The sequence below is a fragment of the Maylandia zebra genome, linkage group LG14 (assembly GCF_041146795.1).
Source record: "Maylandia zebra isolate NMK-2024a linkage group LG14, Mzebra_GT3a, whole genome shotgun sequence".
Classification (NCBI taxonomy): Eukaryota; Metazoa; Chordata; class Actinopteri; order Cichliformes; family Cichlidae; genus Maylandia; species Maylandia zebra.
In genome coordinates this window covers 5904913-5931507 of record NC_135180.1, presented here as the reverse complement: position 1 = coordinate 5931507, position 26595 = coordinate 5904913, and the positions used below count along the sequence as shown (strand labels likewise).

The 26595-nt window shown below is 41.6% G+C and overlaps 1 protein-coding gene across 1 annotated transcript; it reads right to left on the bottom strand.

The window, feature by feature from the left end:
- Window positions 1–381: 381 nt before the first annotated feature.
- smtnl (smoothelin, like) lies at window positions 382–25774 on the bottom strand. Its single transcript, XM_004574560.6, has 10 exons — window positions 25639–25774; window positions 24399–25342; window positions 7846–7927; window positions 7037–7297; window positions 6889–6951; window positions 6748–6808; window positions 6540–6662; window positions 6331–6454; window positions 3616–3767; window positions 382–1653 (listed from the first exon to the last, which is right to left on the bottom strand). The coding sequence occupies exons 2-10, from the start codon at window positions 25074–25076 to the stop codon at window positions 1527–1529; spliced, it is 1671 nt and encodes a 556-aa protein (XP_004574617.1). The 5' UTR covers window positions 25077–25342; window positions 25639–25774; the 3' UTR covers window positions 382–1526.
- Window positions 25775–26595: the final 821 nt, after the last annotated feature.

Sequence of the window (26595 nt, the reverse complement as noted above, 5' to 3'; positions counted from 1 at the left end):
AGGAGCTCGTTCAGTGAGAGACTGAGATTACCGAAAAGCACCACTGAACGACACAGGAAATCATTCCTGCCTGTGGCCATCTCCCTGTACAACGCATCCACTTAACACACTGTTTGCTGCTACAACTACACATGTTTCTTTTCCAAATATTTATTTATAAGTGACTTATGTATGTATGTATGTATATATATGTATATATTGTACTATTCTTAGTTAGCGTATTGTCTGTCTTGTCTTAATGTTGGTTTAAAATGGAGCACTGTAACAAAAAATAATTTCCCCCAGGGATCAATAAAGTATTCTGATTCTGATTCTGATTCTGATAAATTTAGCGTTGCTTAGTTCCCCATGAATCCAGGATAGAAAAAAAACTGCAACATATAAATTTCACTGTTTATTTAAATTCGTTTCACTTGTGTCATAATATAGAAGTAGATATTAAGAAAAAAAAACCAGTTTTCCCAGAGAAGTAAAATTTCTTGATGTTGTTTTCCATATTTCAGCATCATCTAAGTGTCATCCAGCATATGTGGATTGAAAGATTGCTCACCATCCATCCATCCATTCGCTACCGCTTATCCTTTTCAGGGTCGCCGGGGGGTGCTGGAGCCAATCCCAGCTGTCATAGGGCGAGAGGCGGGGTACACCCTGGACAGGTCGCCAGTCTGTCGCAAGGCTAACACACAAGGACAGACAACCATTCATACTCACATTCACTCACAGATTCACACCTAGTGGCAATTTGGATTATCCAATTAACCTATCCCCACAAACTGCATGTCTTTGGACGGTGGGAGGAAGCCGGAGTACCCGGAGGGAACCCACGCAGACACAGGGAGAACATGCAAACTCCACACAGAAAGACCCTGGCCTGATGGTGGAATTGAACTCAGGACCTTCTTGCTGTGTGGCAACAGTGCTAACCACCGTGCCACCGTGCTGCCACCGTGCTGCCAGATTGCTCACCATCATATCAAAATATCATTTTATTTTCTACAACACTGCGTCATATATGCCCTAAACAGTCGGACGTACAGCTTTACGGAATGTGACATTTCTGAGACATACCTCCTCTCCACAGGTGCGCAAGTTGAAATTAATATGGAGGTTAACCTACAAGCATGTGTGACAATAATGAACACAGCAACATTTCTGCTCTCTCTCCAGTATATCTCAGCCATACACACAAATACTCATACACAAAGTAAAAACCTAAATATAAACCACACACACATACACAAAAACTGCTGACCGCTGTGTATGAATCCATCTTCATGATTGTTCATACACAGCATGGATGAAACACTGTCCACTCTGTCAGTGACCCAAGCTGTGAGCACTTCCCCTCTGGGCTGCTTCTCCTGCAGCACAATAGAGGATTGTTTATTTATCCACCACTAGGGGGCGACCTAGTCCTTCCAACGTGCCAGCTCTGTCCACCAGCCCTACATGCAGAGGCCTCTGCCTGACAGCAAACCAGAAATTAGCTGATAGCATGTTGATGTTTTCAAAGAGGTCTTTGAGCGTCACTCGAACTTCCGCAGGTGATTGTAGAGGGACTGCACGTAGGTGAAGACGCACATGGGGTCTGGCTTACGGCCCATGATCATCATATCGTCCACCTCAATCAGCCGGTCACAGCCTGCCTTCGTTCTGGAGGTGGAGATAAAGGAAGACAAGTTAAGAAAAGGGAAGGCTAGAGAAGTGGCATCAGGGGTATTTCAAAGAGTGGACTTTCTAACTTTCTAAAGAAGAAGATTGAAGTTACCTAATTATTGATTTACAGGACTGAACTGTATCATGCAAAAAATACACAGCAGCCAGTCGTGTTCTGAACCTGTAAAGCTGCTGAAAATGGATTTTTAACAAACATGTTTTGTTACAGTTTGTTACAGAATGACATGGTGGATGTAATCATCCTGATATGTGTATTCACTGTCCTGTAAGTCTCAGATCTCTTTAAGAGGTCAAGTCTAAAGCTGGTCACTGAACCCACTGAATAATGCTTTTCAGTCAAAACAGCTTAATTCTGCTGCAGGCACAAAATAAACTTGTCTTTAATCAAGTAGTGCACGTCCACGCTGTAGGTCTGTGTAGTGCAGTGGGATAATAAGCTGGGCTTTATGAAGCCATTTGGTCAGTGTTACGTTTCGGTGTTGTCAGTGTGTTGTTTTTGGCGTGACTGTTATGTGTTTCCTGTTTTACTTTGAAAGTCTGTGTTATCTTAGTCTTTTCAGTTTACGTTTCCCTGTCTCGTCAGTTCTGAGTTGCCCCAGCTGTGTTTCCCTCTTGTTGTCCATTTTCCTGATTGCTCCCTCTAGGTATTTAAACCCTGTGTTTCAGTGTGTCATGGTCGCGATCTCCCCCGTGTTGTAAATAGTTTGGTGTTTTGTTGTAAATAAATAGTTTGTTGTAAATAGATTTGTCGATACTTTCGTTTCGGGATTTTGGTGGTGAGCTTTAGTGGGGGTTTTTTTTTGTGTGTGTGTGTGTGTGTGTGTGGGTGGGTTTTTTTTTTGTTTTTTTTTTTTCTTTATTTTTACTTTTTTTCGTGTTGCACTCCGGTTGCCTAGGCCGGGGTGTAACATCAGGGAAAAGGAATGCACACCTTTCATCAAATGTGAAAAAGGGAGGGGAAAAAAAGCATGGAGAAATAAAAAGGACTGGATCTGCAGGAGTAATGATCGTTTAAAACGCGTGCATTTGGGTCTTTGTGGAGAGCTATAAAACAAACCAAGAGAGAAAAGCCATTCAGAAACATCCAACCACAATAAAGCAGACATGCATGGCTGATGGAGTTAAGGCTCATAAATCTTTTAAAGCCATATTAGCAGAATCCAGACACCACAACTGAGCTCCAGCTAACTAATAACTGTTTGTGTTTGTAACACAACAAGAGTGGGAGGAAGTTAAAGGAAAACTGTGACATCTGGGCTAATTTATGTCAAACACAATTAGCTTACTGTACATTTAACATGCTGAGATGGAGCTCTTGGGTTTCTTGCAGTTTCTCTGAGTGCTGGACCTTTGAGAGAATTTGGTTGGACATCTAATCCTGCGAAGGTTGTGGCATTGTGTTCACACACACACACACATACCTGCTTTTACAGATGCGCTCACACTCTCTGATCAGTTAGTCAAGGGCATTTGGTTATTGGTTACTATCTATCCTCCTCCTGTAGAAGGGAATTTTTTTATAGTACTGCAAAGAGCCGTGTGAAAATGTATCTGTTTTTAGTGAATTAACCTTCCATCAAAGCAAAATGAAAGGAAATATTTTGGTTTTACAAAACTAAATGAAATATTGAAATGAAAAATAAAAAAAATAAAAAAACAGAATGAAAATAAACATAATGTTTGAGAGAAGATAAAAAACATTAAAATGAAATAAAAAAAACATTCTTGTAGTGTCTTGTTAAAAATAAAATATACGTGAATGTCATTAAGAATATAATTTAAGGCCTGGTAAGAATGAGAAACATAACGTCTTCTACATATAATATGTAAAACCTACGAATTGACAGAAAGTGTATTTTTTAAGCTTGTGAAGCAGCACTTTGTCATATCTTCAAAAATAAATTATCCACAGCCTATTTTCATATTGTTATCACTCACTCTGCAGTTCCAAAGGCCAGCTCAAAGTTGTGCCTGCGATTGGCCGGTGACAAAGAGGTGTAGTCAAACTCGGTGGGAAAGAAGGAGTGAACCAGGGCACAGAAAGCCATCCCATCACTCCAACTGGATGAGAAGTTCTGGATGTCGATGTTCTGAGGATAGGAAGAAGTGATGATGAGTGTGTGAGAATACTGCATTTAGGAGAGCAGTGAGAGGTAAAAGATAGACACGTGACTTGTTGCAGCTTCATAAAGCTGTCTCCCCATCCGGCGTCTAACCCATAATTATGATGGCTAAAACAGACTTCCCCCTGCTCTGCTTCTCTCAGTCTCTGACGTGCTCTTGAAATCACGCTGTTTCAAGGATACCCCTTTATTGGTCTGGAGTTTGGCTTGAATGAAATGCAACACGTCACGTAATCGAATGAACGTCTCCCTCTTCTTCTTGTGTGTGTATGTAAGAGTTTGCTACAAGTTAATGAGAGTCTTGCTTGCTTGAATGTAACCAAAACCACATGGAGCAGCTGGCTCAGGCTGCAGTCAAGAAAAAAGGCTTTCAGAGTGCAGCAAAGTGTCACTTTGCACTTTGGGACCTCAGCATAAACCACGCCTCCACACCTCCGCAAAACACACATGTGCAATTAGACGCACCTATTTACCACAAGGATGCTCACTGCTACTGTAGTTGAAAGGAACACAGTAAGCACATTAGCAGTCCCTCTGTGTACCAACAGGGTAAATCAGCATGAAACAGCTGCATGTATCTAGGTCGAGTATTCTAATTTATAGTTTTCTATCTCTGACACACATTATGTACCCTGTCCAGTTTATTTGGGGAAGTACAATTATTTGTGTCACTTCCAAGAGTCCTATAAGTCAGTCAGTAGAACTGCTGTCACGTGTGTCCAAACAACAAGCAGCAGCTCCAGGAGCTCTAGTGCAGTGTCAACGTGTATGAAAGATGGCTATAGCTAGCGTGACATTAGCCACTAGTTTGTAAAGTTTTTAAGTTAGTCATACACGTCATTGTAGTCTTGGGAGTTTGAAAAAAAAGAATGGGACTGGACTTCTTTAAGTTTATGATGTGTCTCTCATCCAAGAGGCTTCTTCAGTCTAAAAAAAGAGTGGAGAGTCCCAGGTATTTAAACCTGAGTAGAGGTTGTTCCCTTTGGACTTGGTTACTGACCCGCTATTGATCATGTGAGTCATTACGTCAGGAAAGGTGTGGCTCATTACCATCACCGGGATTAAAACCACCTCCAAACGACTTTACTTGTATTTTCAAGCTCCTAAAAGCCCTTACACACTCATCACACTGCAAAAAAATGACAAGAAAAAGAAGAAACAGTTTCTGGATCTATCCAATTCTCGCAAGAAGGCAGCAGCAGGGAAGATTTCACGGTTTGATCCAGGGGTTGAAGTTGTATCATGACTACTTTCACACATATTTCAGGATGCCAGTGGGACAGTTTGACCTCATGTTGGCAGAGTTGGGATCACATCTGAGGAGACAGAGTAATCATTTTAGAGAGCTGACTGACCGGAGCAGCAGGTGTGATTATTTTACTATTTCCATCTCATTGTGTATTCAGCAGTAGCCCATGTTTTGAGCTACAAGCGAACTTACTGCCAAATGTAGAGGTCTGATTGTTTATATCTGCTTATTTGGATCTGAATAAAATAAACACACAAAATATTATATGCGTCTGGTGTGTAATTTTTTAGGGTCATGAAGCTTTTTTTTCTTAATATGCTAATTTGGGCTAATTGCTGGTTTGCCCACTGCTTTGTACTGGACACCGTGTCACTCTCAGAAAAAAATTAATTAGTCTATTTGTCAAAACGTTGAGCTAATTAGGACTATTTTATTTGGAAGCACATAAAAGTAAGGTTAATATCTACCTTCTTGTATTTATTAACTCTTGTAGCGAAAGCTAATTTCACCAAGGCCTGTTTTCTACCCTATGAATTTACCTTGTTCTCCAATGACTTCCTTATGTCAAGTCATTTATAAAAAAAATCTGAAAATGTCAGGATGATCAAAAAACACAAAACAAAAGAACCTAGATGCAAAAATTCCGATGACATTTAGTATTCCATTATCTACTTATCCTTATACCGCTGTGTAACGTAGTATGCTCACTTGCTAGCAGGATTTTGTGGGGCTCGAGAAGCAACCTTACAAACTACCACAAAGTCAAACTGGATAGACCAACAGCTGTAAAACATTATGGAGAGGACAGTATGAATGTATTTGCGTCTTCCATTAGCAGCCTTGTGTTCTTGTGCTTCCAACTGTAAAGCACAGCTGCAAACATCTAATCAGCACACGAACATGTTGTCAAGTTTCCACTACGTTAGAGTGCAACAAAAAAAATAAACAAAGAAGAAAAAAGTAACTCTGGCTGAAATATACTCAGGCACACTGGATTATCTATGTGGTGCACATCTCTGAAAGTTTGTTTTTGTGCTATGGTGAAGTGAAGTGATGTCAGTGACTGTGTGGAGAGCAGGAAACAGTTGACGAAGGTAACTGACCATCATCTGTTCTGGAGAAGGTGAAACGTAGAAAATCAGTGTTTAAGCCTATTTGTCAAAATATTCAATAGCTACAGATAATTTAATACATTTAAAAAACATATACGTTTACAAAAGTGTGACACGTTCCCCTCCAGGCTTTATTGGCTGGTGAGACTAATGATAATGAGTGTTTTACCTGGTAGCCGATGGTCTTGGAGCGACACCACTCGAGAAGGATCTGTTTGATGCTGCTGGCAGTGGACACCCCGAAACTCTGCGAGCGCTTCAGCTTGGGCTTCGACTCCACTGGTTTAAGACGACTGCACACAGAAAGAAAGGGGAAACAAAGATAAATAAGACCGCTGTGTTGATGTGCTGCCAAAGGTAGCATTACGATGCTCTCACCTGGCCTCAGAATCCAGTCTTTCAAAGATAGCTCGACGGGCTTGAGCACCGATGTTACGGGGCAGAGTCTGTGATCTCACCAGCTCCCGCCTCCTTTCTCCCATCTGCCCAAAGGAGCCGTCACTGCAGGATGACAATGCACAAGTGTCAGACAAAGCAAAAAGATACTTCCTCTGTTCTGAGAGTGTGATGTTTGCCATCCAATTACCTGTCAGACTCCCGTAGACCTGAGTAGGTCACAGACTTAGCAGGAACTGAATTTGCCTTCTCTGGAATAGACAAGGCAAAAAGTAAATTATGCATATCTGCAATACTTTTATGTCTAGAACTTTCTGAAACAATGACTCACCCTGAAGATAAGGAGATCCCAAAGCTCTGATAGGTGTAGGAGTCCAGGATTTTACAGAAGGTGCTGCTCAAAGGAAATTCTAATTTAGTTACAATTTATGCTGCGTTCATGTGTCATAACATTACTTCATGATGTAACTGTCAGCTACCTGGTTGTATCGGAGACTCCTCTATTGGCTCAGGCAGGGTGGTGCTAGAAGCTGGCTGGCCACCAGGTGAGGCCTCGGAGGAGGCCAGAGAGGTCAGAGGACTTGCAGGGCTACTTGGAACAATGGGTGAGCTTTTGATTTCTGCTGTCTTGGTTGTAGCAGTAATGGGCAGGTGGGGCATCCGCATGGTGACAATGGGAGCGTGCTCATGTGGAGAGTCAGTGGGTGGAGAGATCTTTCCATGTACCAGCACTGAATGTTCTGATTGGATGAAAAGGTATAAAAAGCTGATAAAGCATGCTAAAGATACAATCTAGGAGCAAAGAAAGACAGACAGCACTTCATAATAACTTGCTGTCATTCCCCAACATTTACCATGAATTCCTCTGAATTGGAAAGGACACACAGGAGACTTCAAAAATGAGAAATTAGACACAAACTAAACTGTAAATATTTGGGGACTTATAGAAAAAGTACAAACACTGTGTCTCCTTCTTACTGTATTATAGACTTTCCTAACCTTACCTTCTTACACTGTAAATATAGATTACTTAAGGTGCTAGTGTTAGCTGATAACTCCCCCACTTTACCCTCTGTTCCAAAAATGGTTCTGCTTTGATTTTTATGGTCTACAAATGATACACTTCCTAACGCTATAGCCACAAAACATCATAAATCTGTTTCCTTTGGCTAAGCACGCTGGGTAAAATAACTGGAAACTCCCTGAAACAATGCTTTGTGACTGTATCATCATTAACTGCGGGGACAAGCTGCACTGCGAGGATGTGAGACCATAGCTGTGTGATTACCTTTAGAAACAGCGTGTCCATTTTCCTGTCCAGAATGTGTCGGGGCTGGGTCGACTTCAATTGGCTCCTCTCGCTCAATGCTCTGAAACACACATGAAGTCATAGTCAACGGCATGCCAACAACAGACATGAAGTTATGTTTGACCTTCATTTGTGACAAACAGGAGGGCCATTTTTCTTCACTGCCACAACACAATGTCATACACGTAAGATGAAAACCAGCAACTTAAGACTCTTGCCATTTAATCGTTGTAGGATTGATCAGCCGATTGTCTACTGGAATTGCCTTCCCCAGTGGACTAAAAACTGCACTTGGTCACCTTTTTATTCTCCTCTTAGTTTCATGTTTAGCTTTTCAAACACCAATATGTTATGTTTGGATTGTAGACAATTCATGTTCCTCTGGCTTGAACAAAAAAAAGAAGAAAAGAAATCCAGATGCTCACTGAGTCATTGTTGGACTCTTTCACTCCTTTCAAGTTTTCAACTTTTTCTCCAACATATGGCTTTTTTTGACACAGCTTCAGACAAAACAAAACAAATTGGCATGCCACAACTGAGTGCACTTCAAAGCCATTTATTTTGCACATGGACCTCAGTGAAGGCCTGCAAGTGCAAGAGGCAGAGGGATGCTTTGTTCCATGCTCGTCCCCCCCCTCCTTTGATAAGACTCGGAAAGTCTTTGTTTTAAATCGGGTGCTGCATGTCAGCGACATGCTCAGGGATGGGAGAACAGCCAAAATCCACCCGGTTCTGAGTGCTAAAGTGACTGGGATCAAGTTTTTAATGTCAAACATCATCAGTATCCAGAGTTCGTATTTCAGCATTTACGTGACCCCACTTTTCTTCCTGCCTCTGGAATCAGTTCAGTCTTGTAGCTAAGGAGAGGCTGTCCTTTCTCTCTCACCACACCCTGTCGGCCACATGGGACAACTAATCACCATCCTTACCTCTATCTCACACGCTTAATGCATGGAGCTGCTGTTCCACATTGGTTGTGGCCAAAGTTGCTGTACTTTCCATGTGGCCTTGTCAGATAGATAGGCAGAGTTTAGTGTGACTATCGTCAGAGCAACACTGCTCAGGTCAACAGTGCAGCACTGACAGTATTTGCTCAAGGTCACAGGTCTCTGGTTCGCCTGTGTCAGCAACTGCCTCAGATAGTTAATGTCTGAAATGGCATCATATCAAATTTAATCTACTATTATAGCTTTTATTATGACGATCGTATAGAAATTCCCTCGGGCCTTGTTAAATTCTATTATTTTATATTTTTGTAAAATGTTATATATGATGTGCAAATTTTACCCTAAGTGATCCTGAAAGAGCTCTTCACAGACGTAACGCACCTTCGGGCAGCCATGTTGGGCAGCCACAGCTTGTTGAGCAGCTGGTTGTACTTCAGACTTGGCTGTCACAGTGGAATTAAGTAGACAGGGCCGATTCTTGCACAGCATTTGACTGAAAATATTATATCTTCAGTGATGCATCTGATGCACCAATTGTGTGTTTAGATAACATCAGTGTGCTTGGAAGCATTTTTCAGTTTCTGTTCACTCCATGAAATTTTTAATCTTCTTTTCCCTGATAGCTTAATCTTTCACAAAAGATGACTGTCGCTCCCTGTTCCTGTTCAAAGGAAGTTCTTCCTTCCCAGAATTGCCACTTTCTGCCATGTTTTAATTTTCAATTTAAATCAATTCAATTGTATTTATATAGCACCAAATCTGTTGCCTCAGGGCACTTTAGATTGTAAGGTAAAGACTACTGAAAAACAGAGAAAAACCCAGCAATCACATGAACCCCAACAAGCAAGCACTGGCGACTGTGAGAAGGAAAAAAACTCCCTTTTAACAAAAACCACAAGCAAAACCAGGCTCAGGGAGGGATGGGGGTTACCAGATGAAGACAGGACAAATAATTCCTATGGAAGAGGGCCATAGATTAGTAATAACCAATAATTAAATGCAGAGAGGTGTATAAACACATAGTGAGTGAAGAAGGTGACTGAAGAAGAAAGACTCATTTGCATCTTGGGAATCCCCCAGCATCCCCCAGAGAGTTCTCACTCCCTGTCTCATCTTTTGGGTTCTCTCTCTAATATTTTAGGGTGTTTACCTATGAAACTCTCTGTTACAACTGTTGCTGTGAACTGGCATTATAGTCAAAGGAGCTTGCAAAGAAAAGCGTCTGGACTTCTTTAAGTTACTTGAAGACGTTTCACCTCTCATCCGAGAAGCTTCTTCAGTTCTAAGGTCAAATGATGGAGAGTCCCAGATATAAACCTAGTGGGAGTATCCCCCCACAGAGGGACAAAAGGACCCCCTGATGATCCTCTAATCGCCTGAGCCAAGGTGTGAAATTGGGTGTGGGTCCCAATCAGCCAGGGTTTCGGGTGAGTTCATTGTGAAACCTGGCCCCACCTTATCATGCGAATTCCTGAGATCAGATGGCCCAGGATGTGAGTGGGCGTTAAGGCGTCTGGGAAGGGATCTCAAAACTGGATTACAGATGGCAGAGAGTTGGTGTCGTAAACCCCCGCCTCTGTTCAAAGATGGTCGCTCACAGTGGACATAGATGGCTTCTTTCACTCCTCTTTCAAACCATCTGTCCTCTCTGTCCAAAATGTGAACATTGGCATCCTCGAAAGAGTGTCCTTTATCCTTAAGATGCAGATGGACAGCTGAGTCTTGTCCTGTGGAGGTGGCTCTTCTGTGTTGTGACATGCGCTTGTGAAGTGGCTGTTTGGTCTCTCCAATGTAGAGGTCTGGGCATTCCTCGCTGCACTGTACAGCAAGAAAGAGGAGTGAAAGAAGCCATCTATGTCCACTGTGAGCGACCATCTTTGAACAGAGGCGGGGGTTTACGACACCAACTCTCTGCCATCTGTAATCCAGTTTTGAGATCCGTTCCCAGACGCCTTAACGCTAGGTTTATATCTGGGACTCTCCACCATTTGACCTTAGAACTAAAGAAGCTTCTCGGATGAGAGGTGAAACGTCTTCAAGTAACTTAAAGAAGTCCAGACGCTTTTCTTTGCAAGCTCCTTTGACTACGATGACCTGGATGACTGAGAACCTTTACAGACAAGTGGCATTATACATTCAAACTGTACTGAATTAAAAATTCACTTTTTGGTTCAGACTTCAAAACTCCTTAGACAAAGTATCTAGCTCTATCTACCCGCTGATAAAAACTTTTTTTCACCCAGGCAGTTTGGCAGCTGGTCTGGAGCCAGGGTCTTATCTTAAATCAGTGCTTTACAAGCCAAAAGCTTGAGGCCACAAACGCTGTTTAGAAAGTGTCATCAACACTTTGCTGGTCTAGAAAACCCAGAAAAGCGTAGCACATATGCACGTCGCCATGCAATTGAGCAGATGTGAATATAAACATTCAAACAAGGAAATAAGAGTGCAAACACTGTCAAGACTTTAAAACCTTGGAAAGAATTTTCAAGTGTGAAATGACCCAAATTATAGAATAAAACGGCTTATTACTTCACTGTAGCAGTCTGGAGCCATCGGTTTGCTGAGATCTCGACCCACCCAATACAGTGGAGATATATTCACTGGATAATGTGTTTAGGTATTGGAACCATAAACAAAACCCCAACAACACCTAAAGAATAAAGAAACAACCTCAATTGCAATGTCTCAGAAGACAGAAACTTGAAACTTCTGCATCCCCTCTGTACATACATGTATATACAATGTGCTGCTCTGGCTGTGAGACAGCACACTGTGCTCAGTTGAGGAAATCTTGGGGCGTGTATATGTGTGCATTATAGACAGAGTGAGCTCAACGTATAGGAATGCTGCTGGGTCATGTGTGTGAAAGCAAGGCAACAAAAGAGAATGTGTGCACGGACAGGGGTGGTGTCATTTTATTAAATTGTGATGACACACTCAATAAGGGTAATGTATGATAAAGTGAGGAAAGCAAAAGACAGGGAGTGATTTTATATTCCATGATGGGAAATAGTGTAGAGGGGCTGGGAATAAGGGTAGTGAGGTGGAAACAGCTGGCTATCCAGCAGGAGGAGGGAGACAAATTGCAGAATGTCTGGCTTTGGGGAGGGGAGCTTCCCCGACTTAAGTACTCAGATCATCAGATGTCCACTTTAGGTCAGAGGGGGAAATATGAGAGCATAGCTGCTGAGGTTCCTGTAAACTCTCTGGCATCTCGAGGTTTATTTGCTGGCAGAGCGCGCAGCTGAACGCTGTGTTCTGCACACTTCACGTGGCACAAGGTTGACCAGAGACCACAGGACAGGCCGCACTCATCACATTTCTGCATGCATTTGGTTAAACAAACACTTTGGCACAAGAGCCTCATGAGTAGGAAATCAGTCAGCTGATATCTGTTGGATTGCTCTGCACTTGATGTGCTGATATTTTATCAAAAGCTGGATGTCAGCCAGACAGTGTCTCCTAACATTTGGAAGTACTAAAATGTCTGTAACGTGATGAGTCTTTTGAATGTCAGTGTGCAGTAGATAAATATTAGTACTATTCTTTAGGGGTATTTTTTGACCAGTGAAGGTCAAGACTCAGGTTAGCAGCTGCTACACAGCTAATATTTATACACACACGAGTGAATACGCATGTAGTACTGACAATGAGGTCAAGCAAACATTACAGAGTTTCAAGTTGCTGAGCAGGATTAGCATTAGCATAGCTCACTAGGACATCATTACTCCCAGCTATGTAAAAATCTACGATTTTGCGAGATTGCTCCATGATTTCATGAAACCCCCGAAGTAGTTTCAGGAGCTGAACCTGTATTTCACATAAAAATGCAAATGTTGTTACAGTCTGTGTTGTGAGCATGGTTTACCTCCCAATCCAAATCTTCATTAAAAGTCACCTGAACTAACTTTAAACTGTTTAGATTTAGACTTCACCACTTCCAGCCAATTAAATTATTGCTAGACAGGCCACCTACAAATGCAGTATTTTTGTGCCATGACACTCAGCATAACTACACCCATGCCAAGAATTAGCATCTGCTTGAAATCCTGTATCCTTGTTAATTAGGCCTCACATTTTAAAGACATCATCACCTCCTCTGGTTCCAGATTCATGAACCTTTAACATCCAACAGTCATGTCTCCCTGTACTGGCAGACACGTGTGTAATAGTAGCTGTAAGCAGGAATCATAAAAACACAGAGAAAGCCAAAGTGGATGGACTTTAAGGAGGTCAGCTTACATTGTCTGCTTTCTTGTTTTGCTTTAGTCTTGCACAATTACATTAATGATGTTAAAGCTCAGAGGTAACTGCTAACTATTAGCATAAATGTGAATATGCATGAACGCACATGTATATTCACATTTATAAAAGCTCCTTTTTCTTTCTTAGAGGTACAACAAATCCACCAGTGCGTCACTGCATCGTGAGTGAGGAACTATAAAATATCTGGACCAAACTGTTAAAGCAGAGCAGAAAATGTAATGAAGCCCCCAGTCTGAGAGTAGAGACAGAGGAGGAAATATGAGGAAAAGGAGAACATATTAGATTTTTGCACTCTGAGGTACCCCGTGGATAAGTGTCCGACCTCCACTGAAGGAAACTGTACAAAACACTATCATTTCGTTTAACCCCCAGTCAAATAGCTGATTTGAAATCAGGGTATTCAGTTAAATATTTTATTTGTTAACCTTCAGAAAAACTCACACATCTAATCATTACAACTGTGTAAATGTTTGCAATTTAGCTCAAACTGAAGACAGCTACCATCCCTCCTCTAGTGCAAGTATATACCAGAATATTTGCAAATGTCAGCTGTTGCTTTGGGACAACACACCCGGCATGTAAACCTGTCTGTTCAAACAGGACGAGGTATGAGGGTGATGGTTGAGCGCCATATCCTGTGTTTAGTCACAAGACATTGTTTAGCTGTCAGAAGCGTCTTCATCAATGACACCTTAATAAAGACTCTGAAAGGGTGGGGGGTGAGGTGAGGATGGGAAAGAGACTGAACCCTGAGCTGCCCTCAATGAAAATGTGTGCCTGTCAGACAAGTAGAAAATAGTGCTTGGCTGGGTGAATGAAGCTTATGGTAAAAATGACCGTTCACTTAAGTGGAAAAGCGCTATGAGCACCAGTCTATTTTCTTTAAGCGAATAGTCTGCTTAATAATCTGCACTCTGAATAGCTGCGGTTTGGGGAAGGCCTTGAAGAGGACTGGCGGTGGCTCCCCGGCCTGGCAGATCCCCATGTACTAATGAGTACTAATAAGAAGCGAAAGAATTGAAAAAGTGGAGGGAGGGGCATAAAGATAAGAACGAAAAACTTGTAGAACTGGGGGGACTCATATATAGATAAGACCCGCAAGGTGCGTGTCTGGAGGCGTGGTCCCGCTCCTGAATTTCAGATAATTTATCTCCAATTAATGAAGTCATCAGGGTCTCTGAGGCCAAAGATAAACTGCTCTGCTTGGTGACATCTTGTGCTTTAGCCCTCTCTGAGTTCCAAGCCATCACAGTCAACCCTAACTTGACTTTCTTTGTTCTCTAGGAGAAAAATAATGCTAATGCAGTGTCCTGGTACTTCAGAAAATGTTGCTTTTAAAATGTGGTTGGCTGACCAGGTGTATAGCTAAATGTCTTTCTTATATCTGTTGTTTTTTCATCTTTCCATCTTGTAAGCCGTCCTCTGTCCTTCACTCTCTTAGAGTGACCTTTGAGTGCTGGAGGAAAGAAACAACCATTAAAAAATGGAGGCAAGCTGGCGCCCTTCCAACAAGTGCTAGTGTGAAGGAAAGTGTGTGTGTATGTATGTGTTACCCATTACCTAACTTTAGTAGCTACTTATTTGCAAAACAAATGCCCAAACGCAAAGATTTCCATGAATACACGCATGATTACAGAGTGAAGACTTGTGCGCTTGTAGCGATACAGGACTATAAACTACATATTGTAAATTTTTACAGAGCTTGCAAATTATCATACATCACTGTGAATGCGACCTTCCATTTTTCTATAGCAGCAAGAAAAAGGTCAAAGCAGAATACAGATAACAGCAAACTGTCCAGAAACATATGAAGCAAGAAGCATGTTATCATGTACAGAAGCTACTGTAATGCTATCAGAGGAAACAGTTACACAGGACTCCAACTCTGTAATTTCCTTACTGGGGTCTACTGAGGAATCATTTTCTGAAGGAAATAGACACACTCACACCACCTGTTCTTCAAATACATTCACACAGCCTGCAATTTCTTAAAGAAAAATCCCAGGGAACACCACTTAGGGTTGGGAGTGGAAAATATGCACAGCCTTTGAACTGAGACAATATAAAAACCTAATTGCAGGTGAGAATTACTGTACAGGGAAAGGTTTACTTCACTAACATAGCACCACTGAATGCAAGATGCAGTCTTAGCTGCTGCTGCCAGCATGTGGTTTCACTTGTGCTTTTCAGACTTTTCTGAATTTTCTGATAATCCTGTGTCTCTCAGAGACAAAGGAATAAAACGTGGCTAAATGTAGTGAATACATTTGAACAGTGAACCTGTTGTTCGGTGAATGTAAGCTATGTTAAGAGTATAATTTACAATCCACTACCTGCCGCATCTCAAAAAAGGACATTTGTAAGCTTTTCCTTGTGTGTTGGTGGTTACGTCGGATTCATTTGTGATTTAAGAATAATGGAATAAGAACACAGTTTGTTCTGTGTCTTTCAGGCCAAGTACTGATGACAAATGGGTCCAGGTGGGCTTTTGGAAATGGACATTTCTCACAGTAACATCTCGCTCCAACATGTGGAAGCAATAAAGACCTCCCCTCCTCCATCCTCCTCTTTTCCAGGCAATGAGGCAGAGGATGTCAGCATAAACGGGGGAGTTTGACATGCTGACCTCTACTATGTTGGTGAACATGAACGGTCTGGATCTCCTCTCCCTTCACTCTCATTTGTAGCATACAGCTGAATACACCAGACAGGTGTGTTGTTATGTTTAGAGAACCAGGTGAAAAAGGAAGGCCGCTTCACTAATCACCTCACTTTAGTATTCCAGTGCCAATATGTGATGAATTATGCCCAGTTAACACTCAGTGGATGTGTGGCACCAAGTATGTATCTATTAATTTCCCAAATGTCCAAAGCAGCTACAACATCAGGCTCAGCTGTCTGTGCCGGAAGACTCTACTTCTGAAAAAACATGTAAATTTTTGTGCACTCTCACCAGGACCTTGTCAAAGTGTCACCTAACCCCTAAAACCAGTTTTCCTTAAAGTACCTTCTGGGCATTGCTCCAAGACAACAAAGCCAGAGTGCTGCTAAATGAAATCTGTAAAGTATTCCCAGCATGGGACTGAGTTGAGATAGCCAAAGAGGCAACCTTAAAATCTATCAACTCCTGAAGCTGACTTCCAGAGGGCAGCGAGAGTGAGTGGTCCCACAGGCTGGTTGGTCAGTTATTAACCTGTTTCCAGAGAGATGATGACAGGAACACGGCCTATTGTCTGGAAGTCATTAAGAGAGCCAGGGGTAGTCTCTGGGAGTGGCTGCATACCTCTGTTAAACCCCCAGCATGTGTACACACACACACACGCGCGCGCGCACACACACACACACACACACACACACACACACACACACACACACACACACACACACACACACACACACACACACACACACACACACGTGTGCACGCAATACTTGGTTTCTTTTCAGCTGTTCCTCAGTTTCTGTTCTGCATTTCCATATTGGTTCAGACTCAATAGCTTCAGTTTAGGAGAATAATTGTTCAAAATAACTCTGATAAGCAGTGTGTACCTCCAAACCTGCTTAATAACAGCCAATCACGAGGGTAGACATACTTCTATAATATGTTGTGTATTGATAACTGACTCCAAGATAGGAGTTATGATCTCTTAACATCCATCACTTAGAGACACTAAGTGTCATTCTGGCCTTACAGTGCTTCTGGTCTAAGATTTCTACTTAGTTGTACTACATAAGAGAAAATCCCATATTAAGGTGTGGACATAAGTAACCCTATACCTTCCTGTAAAAATGAAGTGGTGTTTAGGGGACTAGTGACCTGGTGGATGTTAAAAGGTTAAACTCTGTTTTCTGTCTCACTCATGACTGTATTAATAGCCACAAAGAGGAGGATGGGGTGTTGGTGCCAGGAATCCAGCCTTAAAGTGCAGCCCAGCTCGGATGGGAATATGGGGGAAGGTTAAAGGGTGAGGAAGGGGCCACAGAGCCACACAGAGAGAATAGATAGATGGATGCATGTATGGATGGCAGACAGATATCAGGAGTTGTTCGTCACAGCTATCAGAGACTGTGGGGAGTCTCCACAGGCGGGTGTGTAAATGTCAGCTGTCTTTATCACAGAAGTATACAACACCATGCTCTTTACCCTGCAGTGTAGCCTTCTAACTCATTTATTTGTCTTTCTGCACCCAGACACACATTTTCAGTCTGTTAAAATCTGACCAAAATTTGAGTAAAGTAATTAAGCAAACCGATTAACTTTAAGTCTTGGACAATGCAACCCTCTCGGGCTCAAATTAAAGTCCTGAAGTGGTACTTCTGAGTAAAAAAACCTCATAAAATATGTATGTGGAGTCAGGTTGTTAGTTTTTAACTGTTGTAAATCGGCAACGCCTGCCTCAAGAGGGTTAATCACTGTTGCCTAATTCAGAGTTTCAAATAATCCCTGTTGGTCTTAGACTGGGTCTTGGAAAACTCTGTTAGCCTATCCTCTGTGTAAAGTTAGTTATTATTAATCTCTTTCACAGTGTGTCCTGTCTTCTTCCATTAACCTCCACAATCCAGGAGATAGTTGTCCCTCCTTGAGCCTGGTACTGCTAAAGGTTTCTTCCTTTTAAAAGGGAGTTTTTCCTTCCTACTGTCACCATTTTTTTTTCATAGGGGATCATCAGATTGTTGGGCTTTTCTCTCTGTTATTGTAGGGGTTTTACCTTACAATGTAAAGTCACATGAGGTTTTGGTGAGTTGGAGCTATATAGATAAAAGTAAGAGGTGGGAATGCAATTGTGGGTTGCACTGCTGCTCCTCCACATTGAAAGGAACCAGTTAAGGTGGAGTGTTCAAGGTATGTCCCTGCACAAAAAGCCCCTGGGGTAGACCCAGGATACGCCAGAGAGATTATATCTCTTGGCTAGCCTGGGAACACCTTGGTGTACCCACCAGATAAGCTGGGGGAGGTGGGTAGGGGAAGGTAGATTGTTTGCTCATGCTGCTTCCTCTGTGACCCAGCCACCCAGAAAGTGGATGGATGCATTGAACTGATATTTAAAACAAGCCGTTTTTGGTTCTCTTTCCATTTCCTTTAGAAAACTGCCATTTGCAGCTCCATCCCTGAAACTGTCTCAAACTGAGAGCGTAAAGCAGATGGACTCACATCTAATATCTGCTAATGTTATTATTGCAAACTTTGGCTATATTAGTGGCATGAAAATAAAGAATACTACGATAGATCTACTTTTTAAATCAAACTACAACGAACCCAGAAAAATGAAGTTGGGTAACATGATGTGTGTGTACATTGAATCACCATATATGCATAATTTATATGTGCGCATACAAAGCGAGAACGATACTATTGCGGTTTTTACTAATTTACTGCTAAATGAGTGCAGCAGCAGGCAGTAATCCTGGCAAAGGATGTGTACTGCAGTTTGGACTTGGGTCAGTGCATTTAAATGGCCTGAACATGCAATCATCAGTTTCTTCTCAGTCTGTGACTAAACTAAAAGAGTGTAGGCTGACTGCTACAATGGTCTGTTGCTCAACTGTGTAGATAGCATCAGTGCTGGATTTTATAATGTTAGTGGGAGATGGATATCACGGGTGTATGGGGAGGGACTGAGGGGGTGTAACAAATCTAAAGATTAGACCACAGCTTAGCTGCTCGAAACTCTGATAAATATACAAGATTTCCCTTCAGCTTGCCAGTATATTATTACTGTCATATGAAGTTTAGGAGCTTGGTATAATTGCTGTAAAATAAGACATGGGTTGAGCCAGTGGATAGCTTCTGTCTTGAAGCAGTGGTAGAGTGCAGATGTTCTTTAAAATTAAAACCACATTTCCCATAAATCCTGTTGCTTCCTGCTAGGTCTGCCATCACCAATAAAATCCTTTGTTGAATTTGTACCAGACTGCTGACAAGAACAAAAATACCTCAAAATGTGCCTGGTAATGATTTATTGATGTTTTAGATGGTGCATGAAAACAACACATCGGCAACTGCCCAATATGCAGCTTTTCCATTGTGAGTCATAAATCAAGCACACCCATTTTCCACACACTAAAAACAAGTGAGAGCCTCCAGGGATGAAAAATAAAGGCAAAGCAAACATCAGCTTCAGTTCCTGTAGTGGTCTCCATAGACTGCCATCTAAAATGACCAAAATACTGGCCAAACTGACCATTAGTAAGCTTATTTATGGTCTGATATAAGACTGTTTTGACTTTAAGTCTATAGTTAAGAGCATTAAATGGATGATTTTATTTTTAAAATCTTATAAATATACTTATACCTCAGCACCAAATCCAGGACACTGTTGCTTCAATAAAAGACACCCTGGGAATAAGAAAAGGCCACTAGCTAATGAAAAAACACAACTCTGTTGTTGTTTGTGCATTGCCACTGACCAATAATGCTGCTTTGTGACTGGGGAAAGACAGTGGAGAATTTGTTCTTTCTGTGAGAAAGGCTTTCTAAAATGCTGACTCTTTTTAAAATAGTTAACAATGTAAAATAATCTGTTTCATCCAAAACCACAAATTTTTGTTGAAGTAGTTTTGTTGTGCAAACCTAACCAATGAAATTAGTAGATCAACATTGATTTTTGGTTTCAAAACAGATCCCGTGGTCAAACATAGAATGAGTGCTGTGCACTATGTTGCTTTTCAGTATCTCATCTGACATTCTAAAGGCTGAAGGAAAACATCTCCCAATACATTTAACTGTCCCTATCACCAAGTTGCAAAGCTGTAGCATCTCAATCAGTTGCAACAGTGGTCCTGGAGCACGACGACCTGAGGTCATCATTGGTAACAGCCACAACTCTAAACAAAAAAAACAAAACACGCACACACACACGCACGCACGCATGCACGCACACACACACACACACACACACACACACACACACACACACACACACACACACACACACACACAAATGTGTTTCCATTTTAAACGAATTTCACCGAACTTAATCAGATGAAACAGAACTTCTCATATACACAGTTATGATCATCTTGATGAGGCAGATGGACATGACTAATAACCTCAGTGAAAATAAAAATACATAAAGTACATTTCCACTCAGCTTCTTCTTTAAAGAGAAGGGAGACCGCAGCGAAAAAAAAGAGACTGATCATGAATAAAGACGCTCATAACTCACTCACAGATACATGCTGCAGGTGCTTTCACTTCACTACCAGAGCGAAGGTGAAATGTGTGCACACAGGTGCGTGTGTCCGCTTGTGACCGCTTGGCATGTACATTGATGGTGAGGAGTAACAGCTGGAGAGCAGGATGGAAGACGACACGCCTGTACACATCTCTCTGGCTGCAGATAGCTTCAGCCTGGACACGAGCTGTGAAGTATGCCTGCAGTCTTTGTATTTTTTTTAACAGAAACTGAACTCTATGCACCGTATCCTCCCCATCTCACCTTGACAGCCAGGTGAGGATGTGACACCTGAGCGAGCTGCAATTATGATTTCAAACAGCAGCCATGAAGCTAATTACCACAACACAGAGCACACACAGCCAACCTCTGTGAACACATGCATTATTCTGCTGTGTGTGGCTGACAGTGGGGGATCTCCCACAGCAGAGATACACAGAAACAAAGGTGCCCTTGTGTTGTTTAGCTCTGACCACATGATTTCACAGAAGATAACATTCTTCTGTTGTATCCACGACATAGTTTGGTAATCACGGATACAGGAGCAACAGCTATTACCATAAAGTGTGCAAGTGCTTTTAACGTTTTTGTAAGACTTGTAACTCTGCATGAATATCATATCATCAACAGATGTAATCATGTATAGGTGCACCCATGGCTTCAAAAGCTAGCAGTGCCCATTTAGCAGAAATAAATTGCTTGTGGGTAATTTCTGATGACCCTTCGAGGTAAAAATGCAAGATGCTTGTCTTGCATGTACTGCCTGTTTCTCCAGCAACATATCAATGGAGCTCCTTCCATAATGCTGCATTTCTTTTGAGACATTCCGTGGTGGATTTGCAAGACTTCTTAAGACCACTGTGCTTGGTGTGTGGTATGAGGACCCAAAGTTATCTTTGGTTCTCACAAAATATTTGCACAGTGTGTCTGTCAACACAGACTAAATTATTTCAAAAGGCCTGCTCTCCAGCTAATTGTTCATTAGTTATTTGTTTTGTAAGGAGATATAAATATATAGAAATATAGTGCTCTTTGACACTAAAAGCCATTGAAACACAACGTAAATCCTACAATGAAATCTGGGGCTTTTTGGAGAAACTATTTACTCTTAATTTGGTGGTCAAGTCCTTCCTTACTTAAAAAAAACTCTACATCCACCTTTTCTATCTAGCATTTTAGATGTTCGCAAGATGACATGCTAGAATAGCAAGGAGAAAACCAGACCCCAAAGACGTGAGAGGTTCAAATTAGTGATGCTCTGGCCTATTTAAAAGGAAGAAAAAAGATCAGACAAGTCAGCTGGTCTAAAATGCTAAAGTTACATTCTGATTGATGTGCATGTGTATTTCTGAAGCTGTCAATGACATTCTTTGTGAACCAAATCATATTTTAAATGCTACAGTATGTGTGGCACTTTTCAACATGCAGCAGATGGCACATGCGCAATGCTAACTTGCTGAATGTAGTTAAAGTTAGCAGAGGTAGCACCAGCAGCTTTCTTTTCAAGTACTAGTAGTAAGAAGCCAGCAAAGCAGTAAGGTGCCAGCTGGTGGTGGATGGCTCCATTGATAAAGCCAACATCTAACTTCTGTTGGACATTAATAAAATAATAATATAAATATTTTATTTCACTGACTACCATTTTGGATGCTGCATGTCCATGTCTATGTTTAAGGAGTTCCAAACTGCCTCTCATATGTTCATAGGAGTGAGATAAATACTTCATGATCATGTGTGTTAATGTGGTGTAGTGTAGTGCATTGAGTGAGTCATTCAAACTATCTGAATGCCAGTCCAGTTGACATAACCTGGAATTCTAATTACTTGGATGTAAATAACCACTTTTTCAAAACGCTGACTAGTTATGTCAGCCGTTTCCATACAATGTGTTTACTACTTCCCATGATGGTATGTGTATCTCCCAGCTTTGTGTCAGCGCTGAGTGCACAGGAAAGGCTAAATTCGGGAGCTGCCCTGCTCTGAATAAAAAGCAGACTTAATACTAACCTCATGATTGTCACACTTTCCACAACTTTATGGTGTGTCTTCTCAGGACCTCCTCCTGCCATACAAGTTTCCCAATGCCACTTTAAAGTACTAGTAACAGCTTGACATGTGACTTCACATATTATCTACTGTTGATGGACTCACAATGGTGGTCATTGAGTTCAGCAAAGCGAACATCTGCTCTGCAAAAATCTTTGGCATAGAAAATGAAAAAAATAGAACCAAGATTTTAATAATATACTATACAATCACATAAATGTAAGCACATTGAACAAGTTTAGGTTTTGATAGGGCAACTTGTGTATCTCACTCACTCTCAGCTGGGATAAGTTGGGGGTCATAGGTAAGATTGGTGCATGCCTTAAAAATGCATTTAATATTCTCAAGTTCCATTTAATTCTATCGCTCTGAAATTGCAAATACTTGAAGGGTATAATCAGTACTCCAAACCACTCAATCGCCTAGGAACGGGAAGACATTAAAAAGCATCTTGATCGTCTTAAGCTGCTGTCTAGCCTAAATATTTAGAAAGTTTCCTTATTTCTCTAAGGAACCCATAAATTTATCATGAGGACAAGGCCAGGAAAACCACACGCTCATCATCAACCGGCTGAGTGATGCAGAAACCACAGGATGGATAAAAGCCAGGAGATTCTCTTTCGGTTTCATCAGAGGCTAAACAAGCCAAGGAGGAAAACAAAACCAGCTGATGTAAATGGTTAAGAACAGTCATAAGACAGAAGACATACTTTCATGAACTGCATCCCAAGTTGAACTTAAAATAACTGGGAATAGCTCAGAAAGCACAAAACACTAAAACTCTGACTCACAGACTCATTGTGATGTAACCCACATGGACACATCATGAAACCAGCTCTAAAACATTCTTGGCATCTGAAAAAATATCAGCTTTACAGAAACTAAGAGAACAAGCTTGTTTTGTTAGCTTCACCCACCAGTTTCTGGATGCAGTCATTAGAGTTTCAAACGACTTTCACAAGACCAAAGGAGAACTATGTAATCATTCAGGTGAAGCTAAGGCATGAAAATCAAACCAAAACTGGATAAACGTGGTACATCCAGGACTAAGGCAATAATGACTAACCAGAGCCGACATTTCACAATGCTGACTTCAAATATTTAGTGCAGGTCTGAAAAACCACACAACCGCACTAACTTCACCTCCCAGGAGCCTTCTTGACTCATGTTACTGCACTTCATAAATCCTTAAGCATCCTGGCAGAGGGCTATTGTGCAACCACAGTGACATAGCCAGTGCCTCGTATGACACATCTACACACCCACAATTCAACATTTCTTCATTTAAACTCATAAATCTGTGTCTTTACCACTGTGGCCATTGCAACTACTGCTACTTTGCAGTTGCACTATATTAAATTTCCATTCATGTTACAAAGTACATGACAAATCTGAACTGTAAACTAGAGAGTAGATAAAAATATGCGAAGAGCTTCTACAAGAACCCTGGAGGGCATCAAGTGTACATTTTTTTGGAATAGATTCCTTGAAAGAGTGTAACATTTCTTCCCTTGCAGGCTAAAGCAATGATTTTCAGTCAGGTTACTGCCAGGGAACAATCAAGAAACTTTTTAAGGAACAATTAAAAAGTTAAAGAAACAATATATATTGCAGTAATATTACAACAATTTAACTGCTAGCTAAAGTAAAACTCTATTTTTAGCCAAATGTAATTATAAAACTGAGATATTTAAATGTGTCTACAGTTTCAATTATTACCAATAATATAACAGATAAACTGAAATTGTGAACTACAGATATATAACCATCTATATAAATGTATCTGCTAATATATGCTAATGGAAGTTAGCAGTTAGCTAAGTTAGCACAACATTTTAAGGTAACAGAGGCACATAGGCCTAGGCCAAGACAGGTAGAACGGAAAAATGTATATTCCCTGACAGGTTGCTGATGGTTACTGTTGTCAGTAAAAACCAGTTCAATATCAGTGAAAATAAAAATAAATGCGACATGGCAAGGTTGACTGAAGAACTTTCACATTTGTTCATTCGGCACATTTGTTCACTCTAGACATCAAAAACCTCTGAACCACTAAAGAACTCTTCATGAATGGATTTCTGCTCTATGAAGTACTCACATTTGTCTTGCTGGACACAGCAAAAGTGGCTCGGCTGGAGAAGCGGGTGATGGAGGGGCTGCTCCCAGACACTGGGCTTGTCACCATGGAGGAAACTCTGGAGCCAGCTGGAGGACTACTGGAGGTGGAGGAGGATGAAAAAGTGGCAGGGGGGGATGCAGGGATAGTCTGATTGCTGAGGCTGCTGTAGGTCTGGGCTTGGCTTCCCAAGGTGGAGGTCTGCATGTGTAGATGAGCCTGACTCTGTGTGTGAGCCTCACCTTTTCCGTAGATCACCTCCTTTATCTCATGGTGATTCTCCTCAATGTCATCTAGGTGGTTCTTGTGGTTTTGGGCATGTGTGTGGTGGTTGTTGTTCAGCAAGGTGCTCCTGTCACATGTGATGCCGCTGAGGAGCTCCACCTGTCGAGTCAGAGAATCCAGCTGACTCCTGAGCTGCCGATTCTCCTGCTGGAGATGAACCACGGCTCGTCCGAGGGGCCCACTCAAGTTGTTCGTCTCCTCCAGACGACGCTCCATACCCAGTTTAAAAGTACTCACATCCACATGGATCTCCCTGATGGCATCCCTTAGAGTGTTCTCATAACGGGCTAGTGCTGCACACACAGTCTCGCCCTCTGGAGAGCAAGATCCTGGGCAGCACACTTCTCCCATGTCACCCACTGCTGGGGCTTCCATTGGCACAGATGCCACCACTGCTGACCCTTGGGGAACAGGCCAGATAGTCTGCAAGTTAATGACTCCCTGGTGACGGTCTGCCTCAGTCAGTGATCTGAGAGTTTTGCCGGAGGGGGTGGGGACTGATGGACAGGAGTTAAGAGGTGAAAGTTTGAAAGGGGTTGCAAAGGACTGGTCTGTGTTATTACCACTCCTTCAGCTACGTCCCGAGATAGGATGCTCAATAAGGTCTGCTTTCCAGGTACCAACTTCACGCCAGCTTCTGTCTGAAAATACAAAGTGAATAAAATGCAAACACACTGTTAAACTCTTCAAAGATCTGCTGAAGCTCAACTGAGATGACTGTCTGTGGAGGATAATTAGGGGAAAATTTAATATCTAACAAAAACTGACACAGCAAACTTGATTCTAAGCAAAAGTTCAGACTGAAAAAAGCTACATTGTTTCAAAGAACTGAGAAGAACAGAATAAAAGCATTCATTTCTTTGAGCCTGATCTGATTTACAGCTGCTGAGAAACACAACGATGAGGTCATCTTCACCCACAGCTGCAAAAAACCTACCTCGGTTTTGCTCTTTGCTACAGCTCACCAGACTTTCTTCGGCAGCTGTATGTCTGTGTGTGAGGGTGTGCGAGCTCTGCTCTGCTCTGCTGGCTCTCTGGTTTGTTTAAAGGTTGATCACTCCTCTGGCCTTGGGGAGGGAGGAGAAAGGGAGGGATAAGGGAGGAGGGTAGTGGTGGAGTGGAGAACTTGCATGCAAAGAGTAGTAAATGTGAGGGGAGGGGAAGCGGGGCGGTGCAGTGGGTAGATTTTATGTCCTAACACTGTCTAAACTGTCTTACTCCTCCTACCCTTTATGTTACAGCAAGTTTTCCCTGTTTAAATGTATACATGTTAGACGATATTGGAAGAAGAAACAATGAAATATGACTGCTGTAAAATAGAGTATTCGTGTTTATCAAAGCCTGTAACTTGAATGTATTTTTTGCACGTATTATATAGTGGCCACTCACAACAAATTGGTTAAACACCACTGACATTCTCCTAAGCTGAACTGACGATTCTGTTTTTCATACAGCTGGTTGAAATACTTGAAATGTGTGCTGCTGTACTTATAGAGAAGAACCCGCAAATAATTTTCCACTAATCTTGCAATTCCCTTCAGCTCTGTGCTAAAGCCTTAGCATCTTTCAACTTATAAAACTGAGTCTGTGGTCTGCAAATTTCCAGTCTAAGGCTCTCATCAGGCTCATTTATCAAAACAGCAAGCAGCTGTTTTCAGTGAAAAGCTCTGCTACAGATACTCTACACTATCTGCTAGCCATTTATTACCAAATCATCACAATCACATAGCATTTTGCTGTTATGCTGCTTTGTGTCCACTGGACATGAAATTCCCTGGAACCTGTTTTTTTACAAGGTAGAAGACTAGGTTTTATATCACGATTAGAGATTAAGTGAAGCCAGTTAACTGTTTCCCTAGATGTTGTCACTTTTCAAAAGAAAATCTGTCCTATT

What these genes read in the sequence shown, in the direction of transcription:
- smtnl (XM_004574560.6), bottom strand. Translation starts at nt 25,076, where the DNA reads ATGGAAGCCCCAGCAGTGGGTGACATGGGAGAAGTGTGCTGCCCAGGA. An exon ending in CTGTGTCCAGCAAGACAAAT is followed by an intron (nt 7,928 to 24,398) that starts GTGAGTACTTCA and finishes TGTGTGTTTCAG; the next exon opens with AGCATTGAGCGAGAGGAGCC. An exon ending in GGAGTCTCCGATACAACCAG is followed by an intron (nt 6,952 to 7,036) that starts GTAGCTGACAGT and finishes TCCTTTGAGCAG; the next exon opens with CACCTTCTGTAAAATCCTGG.